The sequence below is a fragment of the Schizophyllum commune genome, assembly GCF_000143185.2.
Source record: "Schizophyllum commune H4-8 unplaced genomic scaffold SCHCOscaffold_13, whole genome shotgun sequence".
NCBI lineage: Eukaryota > Fungi > Basidiomycota > Agaricomycetes > Agaricales > Schizophyllaceae > Schizophyllum > Schizophyllum commune.
Genome location: NW_026089550.1, coordinates 37,612 through 62,336, shown reverse-complemented (window position 1 = coordinate 62,336; position 24,725 = coordinate 37,612). Strand labels below are relative to the sequence as shown.

At 56.9% G+C, this 24,725-nt stretch overlaps 6 protein-coding genes across 6 annotated transcripts; all 6 read right to left on the bottom strand.

Annotated features, from left to right (window-relative positions):
- Nucleotides 1–7,280: 7,280 nt before the first annotated feature.
- SCHCODRAFT_02672509 (uncharacterized protein) lies at nt 7,281–10,956 on the bottom strand (the record flags this gene model as incomplete). The annotated part of the gene is made up of 15 exons (XM_050346647.1): nt 7,281–7,536; nt 7,671–7,950; nt 7,999–8,019; nt 8,045–8,739; nt 8,790–8,904; nt 8,956–9,070; nt 9,104–9,138; nt 9,196–9,349; nt 9,418–9,586; nt 9,641–9,786; nt 9,840–10,002; nt 10,056–10,255; nt 10,303–10,566; nt 10,663–10,896; nt 10,918–10,956. 15 exons carry the CDS (start codon nt 10,954–10,956, stop codon nt 7,281–7,283), a joined length of 2,886 nt encoding a protein of 961 aa, XP_050197549.1.
- A 658-nt stretch (nt 10,957–11,614) lies between these two features.
- Nucleotides 11,615–18,328, bottom strand: SCHCODRAFT_02672508 (uncharacterized protein; the record flags this gene model as incomplete). The annotated part of the gene is made up of 15 exons (XM_050346646.1): nt 11,615–11,687; nt 11,742–11,772; nt 12,104–12,138; nt 12,191–12,244; nt 12,294–12,377; nt 12,428–12,781; nt 15,745–15,962; nt 16,027–16,195; nt 16,245–16,271; nt 16,319–16,418; nt 16,442–16,732; nt 16,780–17,075; nt 17,127–17,255; nt 17,306–18,114; nt 18,170–18,328. 15 exons carry the CDS (start codon nt 18,326–18,328, stop codon nt 11,615–11,617), a joined length of 2,829 nt encoding a protein of 942 aa, XP_050197548.1.
- Nucleotides 18,329–18,855: 527 nt separating this feature from the next.
- SCHCODRAFT_01108510 (S-adenosyl-L-methionine-dependent methyltransferase) lies at nt 18,856–19,700 on the bottom strand (the record flags this gene model as incomplete). The annotated part of the gene is made up of 3 exons (XM_003026984.2): nt 18,856–19,038; nt 19,118–19,230; nt 19,283–19,700. 3 exons carry the CDS (start codon nt 19,698–19,700, stop codon nt 18,856–18,858), a joined length of 714 nt encoding a protein of 237 aa, XP_003027030.2.
- Nucleotides 19,701–22,196: 2,496 nt separating this feature from the next.
- On the bottom strand, nt 22,197–22,549 carry SCHCODRAFT_01108244 (uncharacterized protein; the record flags this gene model as incomplete). Its single annotated transcript, XM_003026985.2, has 2 exons — nt 22,197–22,330; nt 22,381–22,549. 2 exons carry the CDS (start codon nt 22,547–22,549, stop codon nt 22,197–22,199), a joined length of 303 nt encoding a protein of 100 aa, XP_003027031.1.
- A 644-nt stretch (nt 22,550–23,193) lies between these two features.
- SCHCODRAFT_02453018 (uncharacterized protein) lies at nt 23,194–23,352 on the bottom strand (the record flags this gene model as incomplete). The annotated part of the gene is made up of 1 exon (XM_050342563.1): nt 23,194–23,352. A coding segment is annotated over one exon (159 nt), but the record flags the coding sequence as incomplete, so codon positions are not given.
- A 149-nt stretch (nt 23,353–23,501) lies between these two features.
- Nucleotides 23,502–23,738, bottom strand: SCHCODRAFT_02518455 (uncharacterized protein; the record flags this gene model as incomplete). The annotated part of the gene is made up of 1 exon (XM_050343395.1): nt 23,502–23,738. A coding segment is annotated over one exon (237 nt), but the record flags the coding sequence as incomplete, so codon positions are not given.
- Nucleotides 23,739–24,725: the final 987 nt, after the last annotated feature.

Sequence of the window (24,725 nt, the reverse complement as noted above, 5' to 3'; positions counted from 1 at the left end):
TGGATCGAGGAAGTTGACGTCGTCGTCGGGCTCGCCTAAGACGAGCACACTCATGAACCGACCCTACACGGGAATTTAGTTCGAGAAAATCGCGTGAAGCGAGAGTGAAGAGACTTACTAACAGTTGAGAGGTCGACTTGGCGAGAGCCTCGTTGCGTATGAACAGCAAACACAAGTTGCGAAGAGTAGGCGCCTTGTCGGCGCCTAACCTCGCGCGAATCGGTCCCGTGATCGCTTGGAAGCGACCAGCGTACGCTTGAGGGCCCTGGCGCGCTTCGGGGTGGGGAGCTTCTGACTTTGAAGGCATCTAGAGGCCTGAATCAGCGGCAGAACGCGACGTCCGCGCGATGAACGTACCAGGATGACGGTTAGAGACAAAATTTCAGAACTCGAACATGCACGATGCGAGCTTAAGTTACGTTGCCGGCGCCTCGGCCCGGCCACAAGAGTTCGAATCCGGCAGAAACCCGACCTGCGGACAACATTGGGGCAGCCATTTCAACAGACTGCGTCGCGCAGTCAACTCGGTAGTGCTTGCCCTACGAGTAACAACGCCGAATCACTCTACTAGCCATTTGAAATGACCGAGGACGGTCAAGATTATGGTGTGGGGGAGATGATACGCCGGGGCTAAGAAAATCGCGTTTTATAAGGGGAAATTAAGCAATATGAAGCGGATCGCCGGCAAGCAATCAGGGCTATGAAATAGCAAGCTACTACTGTACAGGGAGCTTAGCCTAGATGGTACCAAAGGTGCTGGTACAAGAGACTGTCAGACTGCCCAGCTTTTATAAGCGGGTACTATAAGAGAAACCGGTTAGCGGGCTACCCTGAGGGCCACTAGGAGCTCTGAGGCACCTGACCGCCATGTCTGCGCGCCTTAGATGACATCCTTTGGATCCCTGAAAGGGCTGAGTGGGATGCAGTCGCTCTAAGACCGCCACTCACGGCTATAACACGCTTTAGCAGCGCCGGAATCTCGTATAGGAATATGTCGCACCCATTCAGGCAGTCTCTGCTAGCTACCTAAGGGAAGTCTGCCAAGGGAATCTTTCCCGAAACAATGCCTGTTGCCGGTGCCGCACGCGCGTCACCTGACCGTGTAACTCGAACCGTGACGCGGTTCGGACTTTGCCGAAACCAACTCGCACCGGCGCGACGCGTCCTCCGCGGCGCGCGCTCGGTTTGCGGCCCCACCACGCGTGCCTCGATACACCTCGGCGAGCGGAGAATTCGACTGCGGACTTTTGCGGTCCCCAGGAGAAACCGCGCGCTCCCTAGGCGGATAAGATCCATATCTCGGTATCTCGACTCTCTGGCGCCTCTTCGACACCGGCAATCTTCCAACCGGCTGACCGTGTCGTCCTAAGCCCGGTATCAGCGCTCCGGCGCTCGCGATAGGCAGGAATTGGGCGGGATTTGCAGGGAATGGCGCGATATGAGGGAATTATTGGGAGGAGATAGGAGGAGTGCCGCGGCGAGGCGTCGGGCAGGCCTCGGAGGGGCGAACGTTCAAATACCAGACTGTAGGATGGATTCAGGGACTTGTCGGACCCCGAGAAGCCCCAGTACAGCGCACCGCTAGAATCATAAGCTTAACCAGCATTTGACCGTCTGATCAGCCCTTGGCAACTAAGCACCTGAATATCTCGTCGTAACCTTCGTATAACGCTTCCCAAGCGCCTGCGAAAGCTTTGAGCACAGACCCTCTCAGTAACCGCGACTCCCAGAGCACGGTATCCATTATTTCTCCAGTAGACTAGTTACTCCCAAGCAATACAAAAACCCGGACTCGCTGCGTCTCTGACCGGTGATTGACCATTCTACTGTGTGCTTGTTGTGTGTGGTTGAGGCCTGAGTCGATCAGAGGTCTTTCGAGACGTACGATCCCATTATAGTTAACCTCTGGGAGTTCTCTAATCCAGAAACGCTCGTCGTTGGCTACGGTGGGCGTCGCCCATCAATGATCGCCCCATCCCCTCCTCGCTGCCTTGGGCCCTCCACACCCTCGGCTGCCTCCGCCGCCTCCTAGCGAGCCCGCCTCCCTTGGCTTGGGTTGCGCCCCCAGGCTTGGTCTACGCCCGTGCCTCTGCAGCGGTTGTGGTGCTAGTACTCCGGGGAACGGCCCTCCCTGTACGCCGTGGCACCCCTCGCCTCCCGCTCTGGTGTGTTTCCCCTTCGTCCCCCGGTGTGGTCTAGTTGGTCGTCCACCCTGGCAGCAGTGGGAAGTGTACCTTTGGGAGTACCACCCCTCGTCAGGCCTTCCGCTCCCATCGGCCCGTTGTGGGCTCACCTCCCCTCGCCTCGCTGGCCACTCGTCCTGGTCGCATCCCCCTTCCCTGACCGATGCCGCCATCCATCGATCACCGCCACCGGTCATGTCTCTGACCAATACACCTTCCCACTCTCCTAGTGACGCCGCCCCCTCGTCACTACCCTCCACCTCGTGTAGGCGCTGGCGGCGCTGCCTACCGGGCACCCTACTCGTGGGCGCCCCCCCATGTATGGCTCACGCATGGGTCCACTGTGTAGTGGTATTCAGTACGCTTGCCCTCCTCTCTCTACCGAGCTACGCCCTACCCTACTCCCTCTTCTATCGTCGGTCACGACCCGCCATCACCGTCGATCCTCTCCCTCGTCCACCGTGATGCTCTTCACCCTTCTAGGACGTCACGCCTCCCTCTAGGTGGTGTGGCTGTCCGGGGACCATGGCTGCCTAGACGTTAGCCTCGTCTCCACTACCGTCTCCACTCGGCCACTCCCGGCTGGTCCCCTTACACTGTGTACTTGCTCCTAGCTTCTTATATACCTTCCTACTGCCATATATACCCTCAGTGATGGTGGAAAGGACAGGTGGTAGCTCCCTATGCCCTTGAAAATCAGCTTGATTGCATACCTGCCTCAATTCAGATGTTGTGCCCTAAGTACAGAACTTCTCATGTATCAACAATCAGACCAGAAATATCCAATCTATTGCTAAGCATTGCTTGTCCCAAGTCATGAGGTCTATCTCAGACTCTGCTTGTGAAGTATGCCTTTGCGATCAAAGTTCAGACCAAGTCCTCATATCAGGACAAGCACTAAATAAGCAATGCACTTGTTCATATATTGTGTAAGGAGCACACACACTCATTAGCGCATGCACTCAATAGAACACGCACTAGATGACGAGCACTAAATAGTGCACACCCTATTTAGCGCTTGCCTTAATTAATGCGCGCCCTAATTAGCAAGTGCCCTAATTAGTGCACACCTTATTTAGGGCATGCACTATTTAGTGCACACCCTATTTAGCGCGCACCTTAATTAGCGCATGCACTAATTAGTCCACGCTCTATTTAGCGCGCACCTTATTTAACACGCGCCCTAATTAAGGCGCGCCCTAATTAAGGTGTGCGCTAATTAGCGCGCGCTTTCATTAGTGAACATGCTAGATAGTGCATGCCCTAATTAGTGTGTGCCTTATTTAGTGCACTTGCTAACTAGCCCATGCACTAAGCAGTGCAAGCCCTAAATAGGCCATGCTTAACTTGGTGCTTGAGATCTAGAGGTATTCTGTGAACATCACCAAAAACACCCCCGCGGCCAAGCTGCTTGAGACCGTTTGAGATTTTGGCAGCTCCCGAAGGCGCTTAAATGCTCTTGAGCCGGCTTGAGCCCACTTGAAAGCACTTGAGGATTCTAGGGCCCATGTCAAGTGTACTCAAGAGGACTGATAGATCTTTGACTACTCACAAACATCTTCAGCCATAGTCTGAGTTATTATATTGTATACAGTATGCTTCAAGTAAAGTAACCACACGTAAATAAGGCCTTAGTAGAGCATACTCAGAGGGAATGGAAGACAGTGGGCCCTCTGTTATAATACATGTGAATTAATCTAGCATTACCCTAGAGAGAACTACATGAGAGAAAAGTGCAAAACCACGCGGATAGGAGAGGCGAGGGCGGCAACAACGGCCGCGCCACTGGACGAGGCGAAGCTCGGCGTTCCGCGCCGAGCTTCCGAGATCACGTGATCACGTGGCTTCTCGGAACAAGTCCGCCGCAGTCGATCGTCGTCTTGCCTTCGTCCTTCCTGTCGCTCGACGCGCGTCAGCAGCGCAGCTGCGCGGTGTCCTCCATCTACGTTCCTTCGACGTCGCAGCCACTACCACCACCACCACCACCACCACCACCACCACCACCACCACATCTACCTCACTGCGGCCTGACGCGCCCCAAAACACGTTACCAAAGCAACCGCCAATGCAGGTCAGACGTCGGCCGCATCGCCATCGCTGCTGTCCACCATCCCGCTCTCAATTCCCATTTACCTGCCGCACGTCTTGTTCGCGCGGGTGGTCTATGCTCGCCCCCGTCGCCGCGCGCGACGGCCAATCACCGCGTGACGTGGCATGTCCACATTGACGCTTGTATTGATCTCTTGTGTCCGTGGTCCGTGGCGGCCGCGCGAAGTGAAGTACGTGCACCTTGCCCGGCTTGCATACATTCGCTGAACATGGCAAGGGGGACGCCGCGCGCTCGGGACGGACCGGAGCGGCAGCCGGTGCGGCTGTGAGAGTGGACGCGGCGATGCGCAGGACGACGCGGGGCATGCTTCTCATCCAAGCGTGCTATCTGACGAGCGGCAAATCAACAGCAGGCATGCAAGTACGAGCTCGGCACTTGCCGAGTGGAGAGTTTTCCAGACCACGCGAGCACACAACAACACATGATGATGTGCAGGAGCACGTAAGCACAGGACGTGCTGATGGTAGCGCAAGGTGTGCACGACACGTTTTTTGGTCTCCGCATTCTACTCACGCAGCAGATAACTTTGCAGTATGAAGTCAGGCTTCACACAACACGTTCAAGCGCGAGCGGCACAGACACGTGCCACGGTGTTGGAAGGTGCGCGTTGGGCGACAACAAGAACGGGGCGGGCGGCAGATGCAGGTACGTGTGCGGGAATGCGTGCGACTGACGCACGGGAGCTTCGGAGGCGGTGGCAGGTGCGCGCAACGGATTGGGAAGGTTGGCATGACCACATGTTGTAATGCTCGGGAGGGTGTGTCGGGGCGATGATGAGGAGTGTAGACGTTGACAACAAGCACATCCCAGTGATGGCGAGTGTCGGGGACTGGCTAGGCTAGGTTTCAGTGAGTAGCCCTGAAAAATGTAGTCTTACACTGTAGTATAGATTATGAGTTAGTGACTGTGATCAATAATTAACCAGTTTAGTGATCAATCAAATGAATCTAGTGATTGAAAAGATGTAAACTGAAGTGGGCTCATGATGCTTGGCTGAACTCAAACCAACTCAAGTGGGCTCAAGCGGGTTCAAGGGTGAGTCAAGTGTCTTGAGAGTGTTTGATTTCGGGCAATAACTTTTGAAGCTCTTGAGCGTTTGAGACGCTTGAGCCTGCTTGAGTCCGGCTGAATCCGCTTCGGCCCCCGGCCCGCTTTTCCTGACGAAGGTGTTTGTAAGAAGATCTTACTAAATCAAGTAAGCAGTGATCTCAGGCAGGACAAAATCTGCATCTTGTACTCATGCTGAATGATGTACATCTAATTAAGAGATTTGCTCAGACTCATTGGTAGACCAAGCTAGAAAGAGATGAGATGCATTTGGCGACTTGAAAGAGCTTTCAATTTGCAACACGCTACCAAGGTGCAGCTGGATTTGAACATAGAATGTTACTGTGACTAATGTGACCCACCTTCCTTTTTGAGCAATTTGAACGACGCGTCGTCGTCCCCAGCCAGTTTTCAACCCATTTTGGTTGTAGCCCACTGACCTTTGACTGAACTGTCTGGGTTTTGGATCTTTGAGTTGGCCTAATAGATTGGGTGGGCTCAGGTAACATGCTTGAGAGACAGCTGAGCATGCCCAGCAGACCACAGCACATAGCTAATCCCAGGATTCTTATTGGCTGGTCATTCTTAGGTGCCTTGATCACAAGTTGGGGCACTATGTGCCCACCCTTGACTCTTTGGGAGGTGTTGCCGCCATTCCCACTCATGCTCAGCTGATGCTGTGTGGTAATATACAATATAACCCAGAGATCTCCCAGGAGCACATTGCAATATGCATGGGAAACCTCCGGGGAATTTACCGGTAAGTCACCAGCCCGTCTTGTGCTAGTGGACCGGTCCGGCCTGTAGGGCAGGGCTTGCCGGCTCGAGCTTGTCTGGGATGTGAGCAGGGTGTGGCTCGGAGATGGCACAGAGCGTGGCCTGTTGTGCCTTGTGCCTCTGTGCCTTTGGGATTCTGGCTCGGTGCGCGCCGGCTGAGCGTGCGTGTCATGGCAACGTGTCATTGCCGTCGTCGTGATCGCCCGCACTTGCCGCTCCACGCAATGTCGGCGCTGTTGTAGAACAAAGAAATTTTGTATATACAGAACGTGTATATACCATTAATACAATTTGTTGATAAAAAGTGGGAGTAGGGGAGGGGGAAGGGAATGAGGGACAGGGCAGGGTGCGCAATATGTTTGACCTATCAAGTGCACAGCTGGCCTCGCGTGGGTGACGCATTGCAGTGACGCATCAGTAGCGCCCGCATTCCCGGCTACGCGCAGCGAGCCTCCCTACACCCAAGTAGGGGGCAGAAGAGTGTCACACGCGCGCACTCAGCTCCGTGATTGAGCACGCTCGGCACACTGAACGCGCTAGCAATCATCTCACAAGCGAGACGGCGCGACGTGCTTGCGTCGTGCAGAGGAAAAGTGGTGGTGGGGAGGGACAGAATGTTTGGGGGCTTGCGACGTGTGTTTACCCACGTGGATGGTGATCCTGGCGCTTTTTGGCATAGTGCGGCTGTTGGAAGAGCAAGAAGAGGGGGAGGGGGGAGGGGAAAGCACAGGGAGGGGAGCGGCAACATTGGCGAGGGGAAACGCACCAATGATGCCGATCATTCTTTATTTGTTGTCCTGTTGATCGCGCTTGCGTCCATGAAGGCGCGCGTTGGCGAGGGCTACTAGGGGGGATCATCCGTGTCTTGCTACGGCGGAGGTGACAGCGGCTGATCCCCCTTCGCATCCCCCGATGATATACGTCTTCTGGTACACGCGCTCGATGAAAGGAAAAAGAGAATTAAGAGATCAGTTAAATATTGTAACCGCATGTGTAGCGGACACACCTGAATGTCCCAGAGCCCTCAAAACCTCTTTCCCTTACCATGGGTGACGGATCTGAGATGAACGTGATAGATGATGGTGGTAGGAAACGAGAGGCGGCGCAAGGCACAGACCCTTATTTCCATTACACACCACATGAAGTGGAATGGCCGGCCACGTTCAGTCCAGCTCGTGCGGCACAGACGGCTGGCCAGCGACTGCCACCCCACCTGGCTTGACAGGCCGAGCCGCCGGCGCCGTGTCAAGTGCAAGTGCTGGTGTTACAGAGTCGACGTCAGACGGGGTTGCCGGCTGCATGTGAGACGCTGCTTTTCCTGCTGGGCCTGCACCACCATATGAGATGCAGCCAACGCGGTTAGACGGCGGCTCCACCTCAGGTCGTCCACCGTGTGTGCGCTCGCCGGTTTCAGCCAAGCTGGTGAGATACCCTTTGTTGGCCGGTACATTGATGGCCCATGCTCTCTCAGCCACAATGGCACACACTCACCTTCATACTTTGTCAATGGAGATACGAGGTTATGTACATGGTACATGGATCATAGCTACTACCTACTGCTCTGCTCCCACCCTGGAAGGGTTCCCGCGTAGTCCTGAAACTTTGCCACGCATTCAGTCGCCAACGAGCCCCACATGTCCGCTTGGTTATAGGCATACGCAGCCCATCCCGCACCTTCTGTGGACGACCTCGCAGCGTCCCCTGCCGCTTGCCATGTACCCTGCTGCTTTTTGAAGGCTAGCCGAGTCCACAGCATCTCGTGGCTTACCAGACGCTCCTCTTCTTCCCATCGCTCCAGTCGGCACTTGGCTTGCAGGAAGCTCACTCTGTATACTGCAGTACCAATCAGTATCCAAAAGAACGCTCTTTGGTCCCGCTTACGGTCATGGACACCAGCGGCTTCTGTCCCATCTTTTCGCGGCTGCACTGTTGCCGACCCGCCAGAACCAGGGTAAGGTATGGGAGCGTTGGCCTGTCCTGTTCTCCTCTGTCCAGTCCTTGTTGATGCGGAGGTCTTGACTATCTATCTTCGGTAGCTGTGATTCGTCCTTGCCGAGGGCAATTAGGGCGTCACGGGCGCGGTGGTACATCCGCACGTGGCGGGCGATGCGTGCGCCTGACTTACGTAACGCTGCAAAAGCCCTTGTAGTCGTCTTGTGACTCCCTCGGCCGCGACGCACGGAGGTGCGATACAAGCGGGCTCTCTCTGCAAGGCCTAGCCTAACGCCTCGCAGGGCATCCGCTCGTTGGCCGTCCCGAAGGTCCCTCTCCAAGTCTGCCAATTCCCCGGTGATGTGCCCAGTGGTCAAGGGCAGAGTGAGCCGCTCGCGCTCTGGCAGCCTGACGTCAGGCGCGTCGGGGTCCTCATCCTCATCCTCTCCCTCACCCTCCCTCTCATCCACCTCCCCTTCGCTCTCTGCTTCCCCTTCATCTCCAAGCCATTCCTCCAATTCTTCATCTCCCAAGGCAACCTCGCCCTCCACGGGGGCAGCATCGAGAACCTTCGCGATCCGTGTTTCGAATTTGCAAATCCTTTTGTGTAGCTTGCCCCGTCTGAGCAGCAGCTGACGCTCTTGCGAGGCCGTCCTGTTTTGCTGCTTAGCCAGAGGAAGTAGATTGTCCCTTGTCTTTGTGAGAAAACGCGGTGTCATCATGACATTCTAGACACGCACTGCACACTCTCAATCCTCATGGCCTCCCTCAGCAACTCTAACCCGATGGGCTCCTCCACATTATCATCCTCATACCGCCTCGCTACTGCGAGGGCGCGCTCCGCAACACCGGGGACTAAAACTGCAGTCTATAAGGGCGCATGCAGACCCGTCATGCAAGGCTCACCTTGTTCCTCTTGTATGTCATACACGCTCTTTCCCTCTCGGCCCTCCGCCAAGGACTCACGCTCCTCTTGTAGCCACCGAGCTGTCTGCTGATCGGATAGTGTGTCCTTGAGCTCCTAATATGCGGCGCGGGCGTGCTTGCACTCGACGGAGGCCTTCATCGCCTTCTTCTTAAGGACGTCGGCTGCGTGAGGCGACCATCCTGTGAGTCAATCATTCACTGCGGCCGTTTGTCACCCACCTAGTTGAATGATCTTCTTCCAGTTCATGTCGTTCATGAGCAGATCAAGAACTTCCTGCCTATGGGCGGGTGACATGCTCCTTGTATTGGAGGCCAGCTTCTCTAGGGTTGCCCAGAGCGTTTCCAGGATCTCTCCGTCCAGCTGGCCGGCTCCCTTGATGAAGTTGGGGAGAATTTGGCGAAGCACTCTCGGATGTGTGCGCCGAGATGGAACTTGCCCACAGCGGCCTCAATGTCGATCGCACGGTTGGTAAGGTAGGGTCCTTCGGTTAGGTGCGTCTTGAGGTTGACGATATACTCGCACATGATGTCGTAGGCGATGAGGATCTTGTGCGTTTCTGCAGACAACCCTTCTATGAGGCATGAGGTTGAGTAGTCTGTGTTCATTTGCCTACGCAGTCATACCATCAGGGGATGCTGGCGACTTTCCGACTGTAGTACGCACGCTTCGCCTTTCTGGTAATCAACGGTGGTGTGCGGGATGAACAGACCATGAGGGGCATAGGTGTATGTGCCCACTCCACTGGCAGCTAAGTTGCGATCTCTCGATCGACTGCTGGCAACCGCCCGGTGATTCTGACAGGATTTCCTCTGCAGTGAATTGTCACGTGGATGACAGGTGGGGCAGTGGTCAGAGCACGTACATTGGCGGGCTCCTTGGTCACTTTGAGGTGCGTCTGGTATTGCCTGCTCCCGACAAGCATGCACTCACCGTTGCTGAGGCGCACATCAGCATCGGGATTGCGGGTACGCTGGTTGTTCAACTTGAAGCAACCGTCGTGCGTGAACATGGGCATGTAAAGCTCTCTGACTGGATGTTGAGTCCACTGTTTTCCTCGTTGGAGCAACAAGGTACGTACGGATGGTCTGCGTCTCTCTGGTCTTCTGGAGGCAAATTATATCCCGGCTGGGGGCATGCTGGGCAGCGCCAAGCCAGATCTCCTGGCGGTCTAGCTATGCGGACTTGATCTCTCCGAATCTTGTGAGCGACACCTGCTTTAGCTCTCGTGATCATGTTGGTATACTGACGCATGGCGCGCAGGAATGGTCTATAGACATCCTACGCCTCGTTAGTAAGGTCACTTATTGCTTATATTCCCCACTCACCGAAACTCGATAAGGGAACGCTGGGTTGGCCATCCTCCGCAACTTCTGGACATATCCTTGGGCAGACATCCGACCCTCGCACTGCGATAGGAGGAAGTCATCCAGCATCGTCAATGTGAACGCAGTGGCTGGCTCATCCTCGGTACCCGGGTACAAACCGGTGTGCAGCAGCTGGATATCCTTATCCTCCGCAGTGGGGCACGTACACCAGTATACCGTACGACACCAGATACCCTCGACATCACCGATAATTAAACGATGTCCCTATCGCAGGTCACAGTCCCTGAGGAGGTCACTGAGATTGTCGTCCTCCTCCTCTTCCCCCTCATCACACCAACGCTCGTCCATAGGAAGCCGGACGTGCGCGAGGGTGGCTGGGCACGGCTCTCCTCCATGGCCCAACCAGATAACTTGGCCTAACGCGCCAAGGTCGGTAGCCGTTGAAGAGCGACCGTCATGCTTTCGGATGTGATGGAACGGCATGGACGCGTGCTCGCGAAGGATGCAGCCTCTGCATTGCCTCTTACGCCCCAGGCAGGTCTCGCAGAGGTATGAAGCAGTAGCTGCACCGCATTGACACTTGTGCTTGCTGGGCTCGAATCAACGCATGAGGACGTCCTCGTAGGCTGCCCGTCTATGTAACCACGCGTGCATGTGATTGTTTGAAGTCTTCAGTCTCGTTAAATGGACATCTCTTCACAGTATACGTCACGCACCTTTACCGCCGTCCGTCTCTTTCGAGGCGAAGGCGAGGGACTCCCAATATGGCCCCATTTGCGGGGTGTAGTCGTACCACTCCCACTCAAGGGCCGCCGCTGACCCTTCTGGGGGCTGCGAAGACGTGGGCTGGGCACGAAATCTTCCCTCTCCACATAAACTTCCTTTCCCCCCGGCGTCCGCCTGGTTGTCATGCTACGTACAATGCTGCCCTGCGCTATTGGAGTAAACCCCCCACCCTTTCGGCTTCTGGACATTATTGTATAGGCTGCGAGGACGAGCGACGGGGGATGGATGAAGAGGGTGATGGGTGAATGGCTTGCGTGACTATGCCAAATCGGGCACAAGTCATACCATCAATTCTCACGAATCTGTGATCGCCAGGCACATTCCCAGCTTGTACTTCCTAAATGGGGGTATAGCCCCGGTAGCCAGTCAGCCATTGCGCTGCCTCTGTCGTAGCCGTCCCTCCATAGACGACACGGGCAAATGTACATATATCTGCATCGGCACAAGCTACATCCCAATCAAAGTCAAAGTGCTAGAAGACCTAGACCACTGTACAAAAGAGCGTAGACCTAGACAGCAAACGCGCTCAAGGGCCTTTTGACTTCTTGGAGCGCTTTAGCAGCATCGCGGCGGCCTTGGCAGTGGGTGTGTGTTTCCTCCTGTGAATGTACTTAGACGTGAACTTGAATGGTTATGGGGCAGCGGCTGCATACAATGTTCTGACCCCCTGCTGTGTTTCACGAGCTAAAGAAGCGCAGGACGCGCAAGACCTCAGTCTTCCTGCTAGTGGAATAGCGACTAATATTCATACCTAAAGAAGCGCAGGACGCGCAAGACTAAAGTACAGTCAGTAAATAGTATGAGTATAGTAAGTGAGAAACATACCCTCAGTCTTCCTGCTAGTGGAATAGCGACTGAGGGAAAAGAGATGTACAGTAAGGATAAATATGGACGCCCCCGGAGCGGCGTGGGAAAGTTCTTCCCGAATAGGAAGGCGGACCAAAAGCGTGGACGCGAGGCAAACCGTCCGCCCATGGGAGGAGGCAGACTCGCCCCTCTATACCCTACTTTTGACACTGTGCAATGGAGTCGTCCCTCTTGGTTTCGGACCTTTTCCTTAGTCAGAGCATGTTTGAGACATGGAGCATACATGGGGGCGTACCTCAACTTTCGCGGAGGGATGGAAACCTCCTGCTCTTCCATCTGCACGTCTGCCCTGCAACTCATTCAGCCGGGATTATCTCTGCCCTCCCATGAACACTTACGAATCATCCACATCCTGGACGTTGCGTGGCCGTTTGGAGGCTTTCGACGGCTGACTGTCCGTGGCCGCCTTGCGCTTGCTAGCTCTGCAGATTTCCAGTTCAGTCCGCTCCCCACACCCCGAAGCGCGACTCACAGAGTAGAACCGCTGGCACCGCCGGCGTGCACGCCTGCGCGTTGACACATGGCCGCCACGGCAGTGTCATCGCGCGCGCTGGAATGAGATTCAACGTAGTCTTCGATTCCCACGCCTGGTAGGTCCTTTGCTAGGGCGGCGGTGGTCTTCGGGCAAGGACTGAGGCTGTCCTTGTCCGGGCCAGTGTGCAGCGCCCTGAGAATGCCGGCCATCAGCTTTTTGTGGTCCTTGATCTCCCAACCCAGGCCGGGATAGTAAGGACTGTCCTCATCATCAGGCTCCACCTCTGCATAGCCTTGGCTGTCGATAGCGAGGTGAAGCAAGCCCGTAGCGATGGCCATCACGCACCTTATGCTGTACCCCGGATTTAAATCTAATCGACAGTTTACATACTCCTTATTACAATCTAGACGTAGAGCCTACGAGGCCGGCAATTTCCGTGAACCGCCTCGTGAGCTGAGCTGCCTATCCCGGGCGATGCCCTTATAGGGCAGCGCGCCCGCGGCGGGCCTCGCGCATGGCCTGCCCGCGCTCGGGCGGTTCGCGTGATGCGCTGATGCGACACGTTCAGGTCACGTGCGTCTGCCCGACGCGTCGTCGGCGCGTCGCGCGGCGGCACCGCGGGGCGTATCGAGCGCAGGAAAGATAGAAAATGATAGTTCATGGGTGGGTATGATGTACCCATGCCTATATGAGGGGGAGGGGGCAAGAGAGTCACGGCAAAAGGTGAAAAACGGCGCGAGCGAAAATTTCGCTCGCGCCGATCGTGTCCCTGCCGCTCGCGAGGGTGGGGGCACGCGTAAGAAGGAGGAGGGAGGGAAGAGGGAGCTCACCCCGAGCTACGCGCGCGCGTCCGCGTCGAGAAACGCGTTCGTCGCGGCCGCGTAGCAGTGCGAGGGAGGGAGGGGAAATGTGCGTTATGTACGCCCAACGCGTCTGCAGAGCCCGCGGGGAGGCGGACTCAACAGGTACGCCCAGGGTGATGTGAGGGGGGACGGGAAATGGTATGCCCATTCGACCGGCCTCCACCGCTGGGCAACCGCAGCGTGCGCGCGGGTAGGGCCGCGGCCAGCGACAGCAGATGCGCGGCACGATCTGAGGACGAGCCCAGCAGGGGAAAGCGCGTCTCTCATCGCGTGAAGACTCGCCATGAAGGCAAGTCTGCGCGGGAGAGAGAGGAGGGGAGGAGAGGGGGATGGCCGGCTACCTCGCACGCGCACAAGGCGCGGCTGCGAGTCGCAACGCGGCAGCAAAGAAAATGCGGGGACCCATCTAGAGCGCATATGCGCGCCCTAGATGAGAACCCCGCGCCCTCAGACCACGTCTGAGGGCTAACTTGGCGCGATAGCAAGAGAACGGGGGAATATCGCCCCGCTCCCCGCCCTTCTCGCGTCGCCATTTGCAACACACTTAGTTGGTAAGTAATATGAATAATATGGGGCGTGTACACGCACCCGCGTTCCCCCTCCGCGCACGCCTCGGTGGCTCGCGTCATCCGGCGCATTTTGTCGCTATATGTGCCGGTCTTGATGTGGCACATGGCACACGCGGCTTTTCGAGGTGAAAGGGAGGATGGAGAGGGGGCAGGGGTGGCTGGTGGCTGCGGGGGCGACGAAGGGAGTGCGAGGGTGGTGGTCAGAGGCAAGATGACGCGCGGTGGGACACAGCGGAGGATCGGGCCGGAGTCTCGATCCGACCGCCGAATGTCGTCGTCGTTGCGCTCGACGGTCTCGGACGCAGGCCGAGGGACCAATGAAGATGTGATTCCTTCGCAATATATTACTAGAATTCTACTACATTTGTTTCTGAAATTCTGGGAACGCTCTGAGATTAGGAGGTTGTACAAGTCGAGCTCGGGTCCAAGAAGCAAAGAAGGGATCAATCACTACCCTTCGAGGCAACATCTCTAGGTACCTACCCCCTGCTACACACCTGCCATGACCCTTGCTTGCCCTCAAATTTCTTGGACATCTGGGGGAAGCTTATCGTCACACAAACGTCCTGTAACCGCTTTGAAATATCCCCAGAGTGGATTACAATGACCGATGTATTCATCAAAGGCTGATTTCCGAGATTTTGCAAGATTTGAGTACGTTCTTGACCTCTCTTCAGCTAGATTTTTCATATCTACATGCTGTATCATGCGCTTGATACTTATATCCACTTTTTATGGGTTCCCTTGCCCCTCGGTGACTTTCCGAAGCCATTCAAGACAACGATGAACGCTTTCGGACGCTCGGCCCGGGCCTCGTGCGGTCCCAAAGAACAGGATAACGGTCCCGAAGTCACATCACAAATCGCCACCCCTCGACTTCGACCGCCATCACCGCGCAGCCCGCCTTCTTGCCCACCGCGCTCACCCCTCGACCTGGTTTCCCCTTCCTAGTGACCACCGACGTCTCCGCCGCTGCTGATAACGATCACGCCGCCCAACACGACAACCCAGTGCCAGATGACGACCCCGGGCGAGGCGCGGGAGGAGTGTTGGCAGCGGTGCGTCATCGCGCACCGCTTTTGTGCTTTCAACTAATAAGTGTTCCCCGCTGCAAGGCGAATATGCTAGTGAGCAGGGGGTCGGGTGGGGCGATTTTGGCCTGCCCACCCCACACTCACATCGGTCTTGGTGCGCGCGTTTGAGGGCGCGAGGACTTTGCCTAGGGCGTGCTATGCGCCCTAGGTGAATACTGCTCAGATATATCCCTGCAGCGCCTCGCGCGCGTCCACGAGTTGGGAGCTATACCCATCCCCTCCTCCCCCCATCTCCTCCCCCTCCCTCGTGCTGCTACGCGGCCGCCGCAGACGCGTCCTTTGACGCGGATGCGCGCGCGTAGCTCGGGGTGAGTCCCCTCCCCATCCCGCCTTCTCCTTACCCGCCCCTGGCCCCTCGCAAGGGGCAGGAGCGCGATCGGCGCGGGCCGAATTTTGCCCGTGCTGGTTTTCGTGTTTCTACCAATTCTGCCCCCCTTCCCCCTTCCATAGACCCTACGCATATATATATATATATATATATATATAACACTTTAAGTATCCTTTCCGCGCTCGACGCGACCCGTGGCGACGCCGCGCGACGCGCCAGCGACGCGTCGATCGGGTGCACGTGGCGTGAGCACATCGCATCAGCGCGTCACGCGAGCTGCCCGAGCGCGGGCAGGCCATGCGCGAGGCCCGCCGCAGGCGCGCTGCCCTATAAGGGCATCGCCCGGGGTAGGCAGCTCAGCTCACGAGGCGGTTCACGGAAATTGCCGGCCTCGTAGGCTCTACGTCTAGATTGTAATAAGGAGTATGTAAACTGTCGATTAGATTTAAATCCGGGGTACAGCATCAGCTGCATCACGATAATCCTCCGAGCCCATTTTTGGGGGCGTGTGCCCAAAAGGTGAGGCTTGGCCTTCACAACCCAGTCCACATATTGCTGCGCTTTCCCGCTGGTGAACACGGATACCTGCAAGACGTCCTCCAGGTTGGTGATTAAAAAGATGTCCTGGAAACGGAAGTCTAGAGGGGTTTCTGGGATCCCGTCATCATTCGGATGCTCCTGCGCATTATAAAGCAAGCAGCCATGAGTAACACAAATACCTGATGTCACTGTTGCTGCTCACCAAGCAGACTTGAACCATGTAGACGGCCACTGAAGCCGCGACACGGTTCGAAGTCTCTTTCGCGCGCTTGATGAGTGCTATGGCGCGCTTCCCAATGGACATGTTGTTCTCAAGTAGGAGTGACACAGTACTCTGGGGCTGATGCCTATTGGGACCCGCGCTATGAGACCTGAATATCCTGTGAGTGACGCAATATTCCGGACGGCAACAGAACTCACATGGCAGTCGCGTTTGACCTTCTCGTCCTAGAGCAGTCAGAACCAGCGAAGTGAAGGGGTGCATGGGTGCGTACCGTCGTCCTATCGCAGGTCCTTCCTCCTCGTCCTCGTCCTCTTCCTCATCCTCGTCCTCGTCCTCTTCCTCGTCCTTGTCCTCGTCGCTTGTCTCCTCCGCTGGCTCCTCCTCGGACGATGACCCGGATCCATGGACGGGGCCTTCGTCTTCCTGTGGGCTTGCGTTCTAGATCCAGACGTGCGGGAAGTCACACCAGACGCTTTCCTGACGAAGGGCTTAACGGGCATGCTGCCACCCTCCTGCGCCTGGAGCCAATGGCGAATGAACTTGAGCATAGGCTCCTTCTTCATGCTGGATGGGTCCATGGCGTAGGGGTCAGAGCCTCTCTCGGGAGCAGGCTCCGGGAACGCGCTGGGATCCAACTCTGCCCGCAGGTGGCTCCAACGAGTGGCCTTGGATTGATTGTGAAAGCCTATCAGACAGATGAGCTAAGAAACCTTTGCCAGCGGCGAACCTTACTCATGGCGTGGGCGATATACTGCCTGATCACATTTCGCAGTAATTTCGTGTTCGCGCTGTCAGGAGGGTCCGCCAGCAATCTCGGGTAGTGACAAGGGCGACGTTTGACCTGAGCCCAACTCGGCAAAGAACCACCTTCTATATGGTCGCCCATTGCGGCGATGTCATGGTCACCGTCCTCTAGTCCGAAGACCTCGGCAGCCCAGCCCTTGACGCGGTCTGACAACTGGCCTCGAGCCAGCCAATTTTTCTCCTTCTCCGCGAACAGCGGGCCGTTCTTGACGTTGGGTCCGACACTGTGCACCAATCAGGCGCTAAAGAAATATGAACAACAGGCTGCCACTGACTTGACCATTTCCAGCTCTCCACTTTCTTCGTCGACCCAAGCAGCAACCCCGACAACGGCCACGCCACCAACTTCCATTGCCCAATTCAAGAAGCGCGCAATGGTCTGTCGGCAGTGACTCTTGCGAAACCTGGGTGGCGATTAGATTAGTTGGAAAGAACAGCAGCACGTAGGGCACACCATGTTTGGTCTTGCTTGGCCGGTTGGCCGATGTTGATTGCTCGGGCTCTAGCTTTGAAGGCTTCCACCTCGTCCTCCGTGAATTCGTGGCGGATCTTCTTGTTGACTTTTTGTTCTATCTGAAATGGCGTACCAGGCGTCTCCCTAGCGAGCCGTCGGCGGACTCTGTCCCACACCTCCGGGTGACTGTGGCGGGAGACGGCGCACCACGTGACATGCGTGTGGTACGAGGGCTTTGCCGGCCCGGGCAGTACCTCGTCGTCCTCGTCGTCCTCATCCTCGACCTGATCCGTCTTATCCCTGTCGTCTTCTCCTTTGCCTCCCGGGTCAGCATCTTCCTCCTCCTCCTCCTCCTCCTCCTTCCCCTTCCCCTTCCCCTTCCCCTTCCCCTTCCCCTTCCCCTTCCCCTTCCCCTTCCCCTTCCCCTTCCCCTTCCCCTTCCCCTTCCCCTTCCCCTTTGCCTTTGCCTTCGCCTTTGCTCTCGCCACTTCCCCCTCCTCCTCCTCCTCCTGTTCATGCTCCTTCTCCTCCACCATGTTCTCCGCCCCATCCCCATCCCCATCCCCCTTCCCTTTCGCCTTCGCCTTCGCCTTCGCCTTCCTCTTCCCCTTCCGCTCCCCCCTTTGCTTCGTGCCATCCAGACCATTGCCGCGGTCTTCTTCTGGTTCCTGTTCTTCGTCCAAGCCACCTGACGCGCGGCCATTACCATGCGATGGCTTCTTGGTCAAATCCTTGATAGACGCCTGATGGTGGCGATTTGCGGTTGAGCCATCGGGATCCTGGATTGCCCTCCAGTATGCCTTTACGGCCTGATGTCTGTGTCAGCGCAGTACATCCAGCTACAATACTACACCTGGGGCTTACCCTCTCAAGCTGTTTTTTGGGAACCCGCATCTCCCCATCCCGGAGGGAGAGCAAGTGAGCTGCGGCTGACTTAACCTCCTTATTAAGCTGGTTATCAGCAGGCACTTTGCTCTGCAACCAGTTTTTCTCGGAGGTGGTGAGAGATGTGCGGGATTCCATGTCTGCGACAATATCAGGTCAGATGGCGGTCTGGAATGTCAGGGGAAGGCAACCGTCTTTTCACATCAGCCGGTCACCAATTTGTCACGGTCACATCGTCCTGTGACAGGCTTATGATAAACCGAAGCTTTTGGTTATTGGGACAGAAACTCCAGTTAGGATAAGGGGCTCACATTGACGATCTGTGGGCTGGATATGTCTGGAAGTCGATGACCGAGGTACGGGAACCAACGACAGCTGCAGTGGCGTGGGACATCTTCGCCAAGTAAGGAAGGTGAGGCGGATGAAAAGCGCACCCTTGACGGAAAGCGTCCGGACTGTAAGTGCACGAGCCAGCCTCACCACTGCTGACAACATGGAGCCACAACTCTACATGCAACTGTACCCGCAGCTGCTAGTACCATGTATGTCAGCTGCGTCGGTGTGGGGCTTCAATGAAGGCCGTGCTTTGCCTTCTCAGCCGCCGAAAGACATGGGCCCATCAGTAGGAATGAAATATATTGTCTCATGCTGTAGTCCAGTGTCGACTATGCTGCGTGGCTCCCAAGGTCGGACCCGGTATAGACCTTCCCCAGTTGTTCCTGCCGACGTCGGGCAATTGCTGGGTCATGCACGCGATGGATGTAGTATGGGGCTGAAGAGTTAGTCCACGATATGGACCGCTCGGGGTATTTCTGCTCTGTCACCTCCAGTGTCCTCTCATCAGGGTACTCCTGCATGAGAGATGACCGTTAGAGTATACTTCAGCATGGAGAATTGACGGACGTATATCAAAAAGCCCGCTTTCACAACCTTGTACTGCCCGTGTCGCGTCTGCTTGCCGCTGATGAACAGGTCAGTAGCTATGACGCATGCACCATGCTTCATGAGCGGAAGGAATGAGTCCAAGATCTGCAGGTTCACTACGACATGTCAGACATGTGTTGCAAATGAGCAGGTGGACAGGAGCCTCACACGTCGCTGAGAACTTCAGGTTATTCACAACAACGAGGTCGGCCTTCTTCATCCACTCCTTGACCGCCGGAGTCTTGACCATGTCTCCCCATGCCATGGTGACGCTTCCCATGCTGATGCCGTGCAGTTCACAGACGGCCAGGGCCCTATCTTTGAGGCTTTCAGCCGTGCCCATGAGCTCGTCTCGCAGCTCGATGCCGAAGGCGCTGCACCCGCTCTGGATGGCCGCCTGCACAAGCAGATTGCCAATACCACAGCCCAGGTCAACGAAGGTTGATTGGGGACCCAACTTCTGCTCCTCCAGGATCGTCTGAAAGAAGTGCGGCTCGAACTCGCCGTACATCTTCTCGAAGTCACGTTTCTTGTTCCTCAGCTCACGCAGCTGCGTCTCGCTGATGCCGTCTCTAACTTCGCGCATCACGCGCAAAGTCTCAGGGCCTGCCAGAGCTGAGGTGGTCAGCCGTGTTTCATCATTGAAGAGGCCCACATACCCGCCCTCTGCGCCCGCCTCAAGTGATCCACTTCTCTCAGCAAGTCTGCCTTTTGGGCCTTCTCGCGTTCTCTAATCAGATAAACATTAACGCAGCGACTTTGCAGGGCAGGCAGAGGTTACCTGCGGCGGCGAGCTGCATCCCTTTCCTTTTCCTGGTGTCCAGCCTTCTTCCTTTGGCGCCGGGAGCGTGCGGCAGAATTAAGGGCAACGGGCCGCCCGCTGGTTGCGCCCGAGGCGGTATCCTCAGTAGGATCGACCCTTGGACAGAATTGAGCAGACACACACAGATTTCAATCGGGTTTACCTGAAAACACAGCTGAAAGCATCGGGCGCCGTCATGGTCGCTGACAGGAGTTCGCTGACGGATTGCCGTTTTAGGCGCAAAACGTCCCGTCGCGGGACGACGGACTCAGTGCACTGTTCGCCTGTTGCTCGTGTCAGTTGGAGCCATGCTTCCCAGCTTAGTGTTGCGTGAAGTTCGTCCATCCACCCCCGCATTTTGAAATTTCAGCTAAGACAAATCACTTTACCCTCAAGCTAACCGCCACAGCGCGGGTGCAATAGGCGTTCAGCAGAGGTCCTCACGGTATGCCAATCTCAGTGAATGCTTGAGGTGTGCTTATGGATCCTCAGAGGAGCAGCATGATGTCTAGGACAGAACACAAAATGTCTCCATGCCACGAATTAGATTGGCAGGCAACGCTGCTGCGTGCCGCGTCTTATGGTGCGCTCGATCACAACTTACCTTGAACTTTCTCATGATGTCGCAACAGTCGCCTTGAAAGGAGACTGCGGGAGCTCACAAGACCAGGTGAGTGAAAAGGGCTTATCAGGCTTGCCTCGATAGCGGTGACAAGACGCGCGCGCAGGCAAGCTAGCGTTCACTCGGGGCTGAATGACTCAGGGCTCCAAAGACCCCAGTTGGCGCGCGGGAGCCGCGCCTACTCCTGGGACCACAGCGTCAGCAGGTGCTTGCCGCTGCAAAGAAGTACAGCCGCCATAACTGCGACCGACAGCAGCGATGCACGGAGGATGTGATTCACGAAAGCAAACAGACGCGTTGGGCAGCGGGCACTTCATCGACACTCGTATGTACTCATAGTAAAGGACTTACTGAAAATGCGCCAGGCCGTCTCTGGCACTCATGGACGCCCTCAGTCTTCCTTCACTTGTCCTATATGCTTCCTCCTTGACTCTTTCCAGCTGCGACCTTCCAATGCGCTTCCCACGGACACCAAACCTCCTGAGAATCATGCGAGGCTGATCTGGAGCCGGTGCGCTTCGGAATACATTGGCAAGGTAAGCGCCCGCGAGAGATTGGTACGATACACTCCCTGTACTGAAGTGCTCGCGTCTTGCACTCTCGCAGTGTCGCTTGCAGGTCATGCGACGATAATGGGCGCTTAGGGAGGGCACCGTCGCACCTTATGCTGTAGGCCGGGTTATAACTTCCCCCGAGATTAGTCGGAGGGCAGGTTGCAACTCCTGCGAGTAGGTTCACAGGCCCGGCAATTGCCGAGACCGACCTCCGCTGGAGGAGCCGGGCGGCGGGATCGTTCCCTTATACGGCGCCGTGGCCGTGATGCGTGCGTCGCCGACGTCGGCTGTGATGCGCGCGCTTTGATGGCGCGTCGGGGGGAGCATGTGCCCGCGCTCGACGCGTCGGGACGCGTCGAGCGCGCGTCGCTGCCGTTCCCGCTCGCGCTTGCATGCTCAAAGCAGTGTATAAGAGTTTTATTATATGTATATACTACATGCAAACGTATATATGTACATTCAAATCCCGCCGCGCGCGAGATTTTCGCGGCGGCGGGGGCACGGAGATCGCACATCCACGCCTTGCGCGGAGACGGCGTAGAGAAGGGGGTGAGGGTATGGGGTAGGGGGTGTGCTCCCCGTAGCACCTTGAACGCGCTGGAGGGGGCAGTGATTACTGCTTCTCCGGGCCTTGGGTGGGGCTTGCGGTTGGCGGCTTTGTTCTCGCACGTCGATGGGTCGGCGTATTGGCATTGATCATCTCTCATATAGTAGCCGAACGCGTACGCGTACGGCTAGTCTATGAGAGGCCGCGCGAACCCGCGCGCACCCTTCGCAGGTGGGCGCGCGGGCTCCCTGCATTCCCCTCGTCATCTCCCCCTTTCCTGCGCTGTATTGGCGCTTCCCTTACTCCCCAGCCTCGCGCGTGGTGAGAGGGGTGTAGGTGGAGCCGCTGAAAGCTTCCACGCGCGCATTTATGCCGCAATGCCAGTTGGCGTTGACGGCGGGCTGCGCGCGCGGGTAGCAGGGCGGCAGCGGGGGGGGAGGGGGGCTCATGCCGTCGTCGCGCGCAATTGACGTGCTTCGCTAACGCGTGATGCGCGAGCGGTGACGACATAGGGCGCGGGGAGGCTGGGGGACATGGAGGATGGGGGGCGTGGGCGGCTAGCGCGAAGAAGGGAGGGAAAGGTTTTGATGGATGCGGGCGCCTAGGTCCGTGGCTGAAAGAGGACGGGTGCCGGGGTCGGAGAGGGGGCCCAGACAGCGAGGCGCAGCGCCGCTCGGGAACGCGAGCGACGCTGAAATTTTTCGTCAGCATGTTAATGCGTATTTTGTTACGATTACGTACCTTGGGGGCTACTTGGAGCCCCCTCCCCCTCCTCCTCGCCTTCCGTGTCCGATAGGGCAGCCATTGGGCGATGAGCGACGTTGGGGGGAGCGGTGGTGGTGGTGGGAGACAAGATGTGACGCGTCCGCGATCGGAGTGACGGATGTGTCACGATCTTGGCGCAGCGCATGCGTCGTCCGGGAGGGTGAATAACAACAAAAATGGACAAGGGAGGGGTTCTTAGAAGGGATTGAAGGCTGTAAAAAGGATCCTAGAGGGAGGGGGACGAAGAAGAGGACAGTAAAGCTAGGGTATATGTGTTATCAGGTGATTTGGGACCATAGCGCACGATTTGGAACCGCGTAGCGAAGTAAATGCCCTCAGTAAGACCCTGATTTGTGTCCAAGGCTCAAAGAAGTATATACACCTCAGGGCAAACATGTATAGGGTATGTAGTGAGAGTTTGGGGTCAGTGGGACGCCAGGTATATACCCAAAACGTGCAGAACACCGCTATCCGAGCACCATATGACTGTTCATCCTTGTTTGTGATGTATCTGTTAGGATATGGGATTATTGCAGAGCGCAACAATGTAGAGCACATCTCCCCCTACACGATAAATTTTGTTTGATGTCCATCTGAGGAAATTCAGGGTGAGGGGAAGCAAAATGGCCCCGGATCCTACTAGATACACATAGGAATACATGATCCTCCTGTGTAGTAGTACCCAAGATCGAGTTCTGTACATTCTCATGATCCAATCCTTCCCAAACTTTAGGGAACTGTCTTGATTAAAGTACACTAATACCAAACGATGACCAGATGTACTGCGGACACCCTTGGCCTGAGTCCGAGGCCGTCGAGCGCGTCGACGACGAAGCCCGGACCTCGGACCGAGCCACCGGCCCGGTCATCCGGCGCGTCCTGCCCGCGCGTCTCTTGACTCTCGACCACCACCACGTCCCCGTGCCCGCTCCCCCACTTCCCGGATCCCCTCCCCCTCTTTATCACCACCAAACACGCTACAAAAGACGCGAAAAACACGTTCAAACACGTGCTTGCGCATTGATTACACCCCACCCCCACCCGGAGTCGCGCGGTGCTTGAAGACAGCGCGAGCGCACCTGTGCAGGTAAACTGTTTTAAAAAGTAGCAGACAAGTGTCTGCCGTACTTTTGATAATGTAGCGAATGTCTTCTCCGCACAGCCACGGCCGCCCGGAAGCTGCCCGGGACGTTGCCGGGCTGCGCCCAATGCGGCAGGCGACCTCCGGGCTCGCCGCCGCGGGTGATCGCGCCGCACGCGTCGGCTGTCGCGCGTGATGCTGCCGCCATCGGGGCTCCCGCGCGCCGCCCGCCGTTGATGCGCCGCTGGCGCGGCTGCACAGCCACGTCAGCGCGTCGCGTTGACGTCGTGCCGCGTGCTGCCGCCGCCGCTGCGGGTCGTGCTCGTCCGCGCGCGTACAGCAGAGATAAGGTGTATATACAATATGTACACGAAAAGTACGTAGAATGCGTGCGGGATGCGCGAAGTGAAGAGAAAATGCGAAAAAGCGCCAGCAAAAATTTTTCGCCAATGCGACACGTGCAATGCAGCCCGCGCAGGCACGCGGACGCAAGCACGCGTTCGGAAATGGGGAGGGGAGGGGAAGGGTGTGTACGGGGCGCATTGAGCAGCCCAGACAACGACAATAGGCCGTTGCCTGGGCGATGTGTGTGCTGGGGGTGACGCGGTCCAAGTAGCCAGCGGAAGCTGGTCTACGAGAGTGTGATTGCATGAATGGGGACGTGGGATGCGAGGCAGAAACCCTCCTCTTGGGAGCCTCATCATCGCGGACAAAGATGGTGGGTGGGGGTTTGGCTAGTTTGCTCTCACGCATTGCCGTGTGACCCTCTGGCGCTGGCGGCTCCGTTCTCGCGCGTGGTCGCGTAGCTGAGGAAGGCCAAAAAGGGGGAGGGCGAAGGCCGCTGCGGACGCGAACGCGCAAGGGCAGCAATGGCGGTGGCGATGGGGACGCGTCCTGTGACGTGGTTGCGACCGGGCAGTCACGCGCGTGTGACGCGTGGCGCGCCAGTGCGCGGGCGGGTAGTGGCACGACCGTACACGCCCCAGAAATCTTCCCTCCCATCTACCTAGACCAAGAAGGTCTAGGAGAATCGAGAAACGCGCCCCGCACCGAGTACAGCACCGCGAATTCGCCAGTGCGGTGGGTACTCGAACGGGCCGTGCTCGGCACAGGGCGCGTGTCTCGTTGGAAGGCATGGGGAGGGAGATGGCCACAGAACTTCAGGATGGTCTTCAAGGGCCGTCCATCGCGCTAGGCTCGTCGTGGGAGGGGTGGAGCAGCAGCACCCGATCTCTAAATA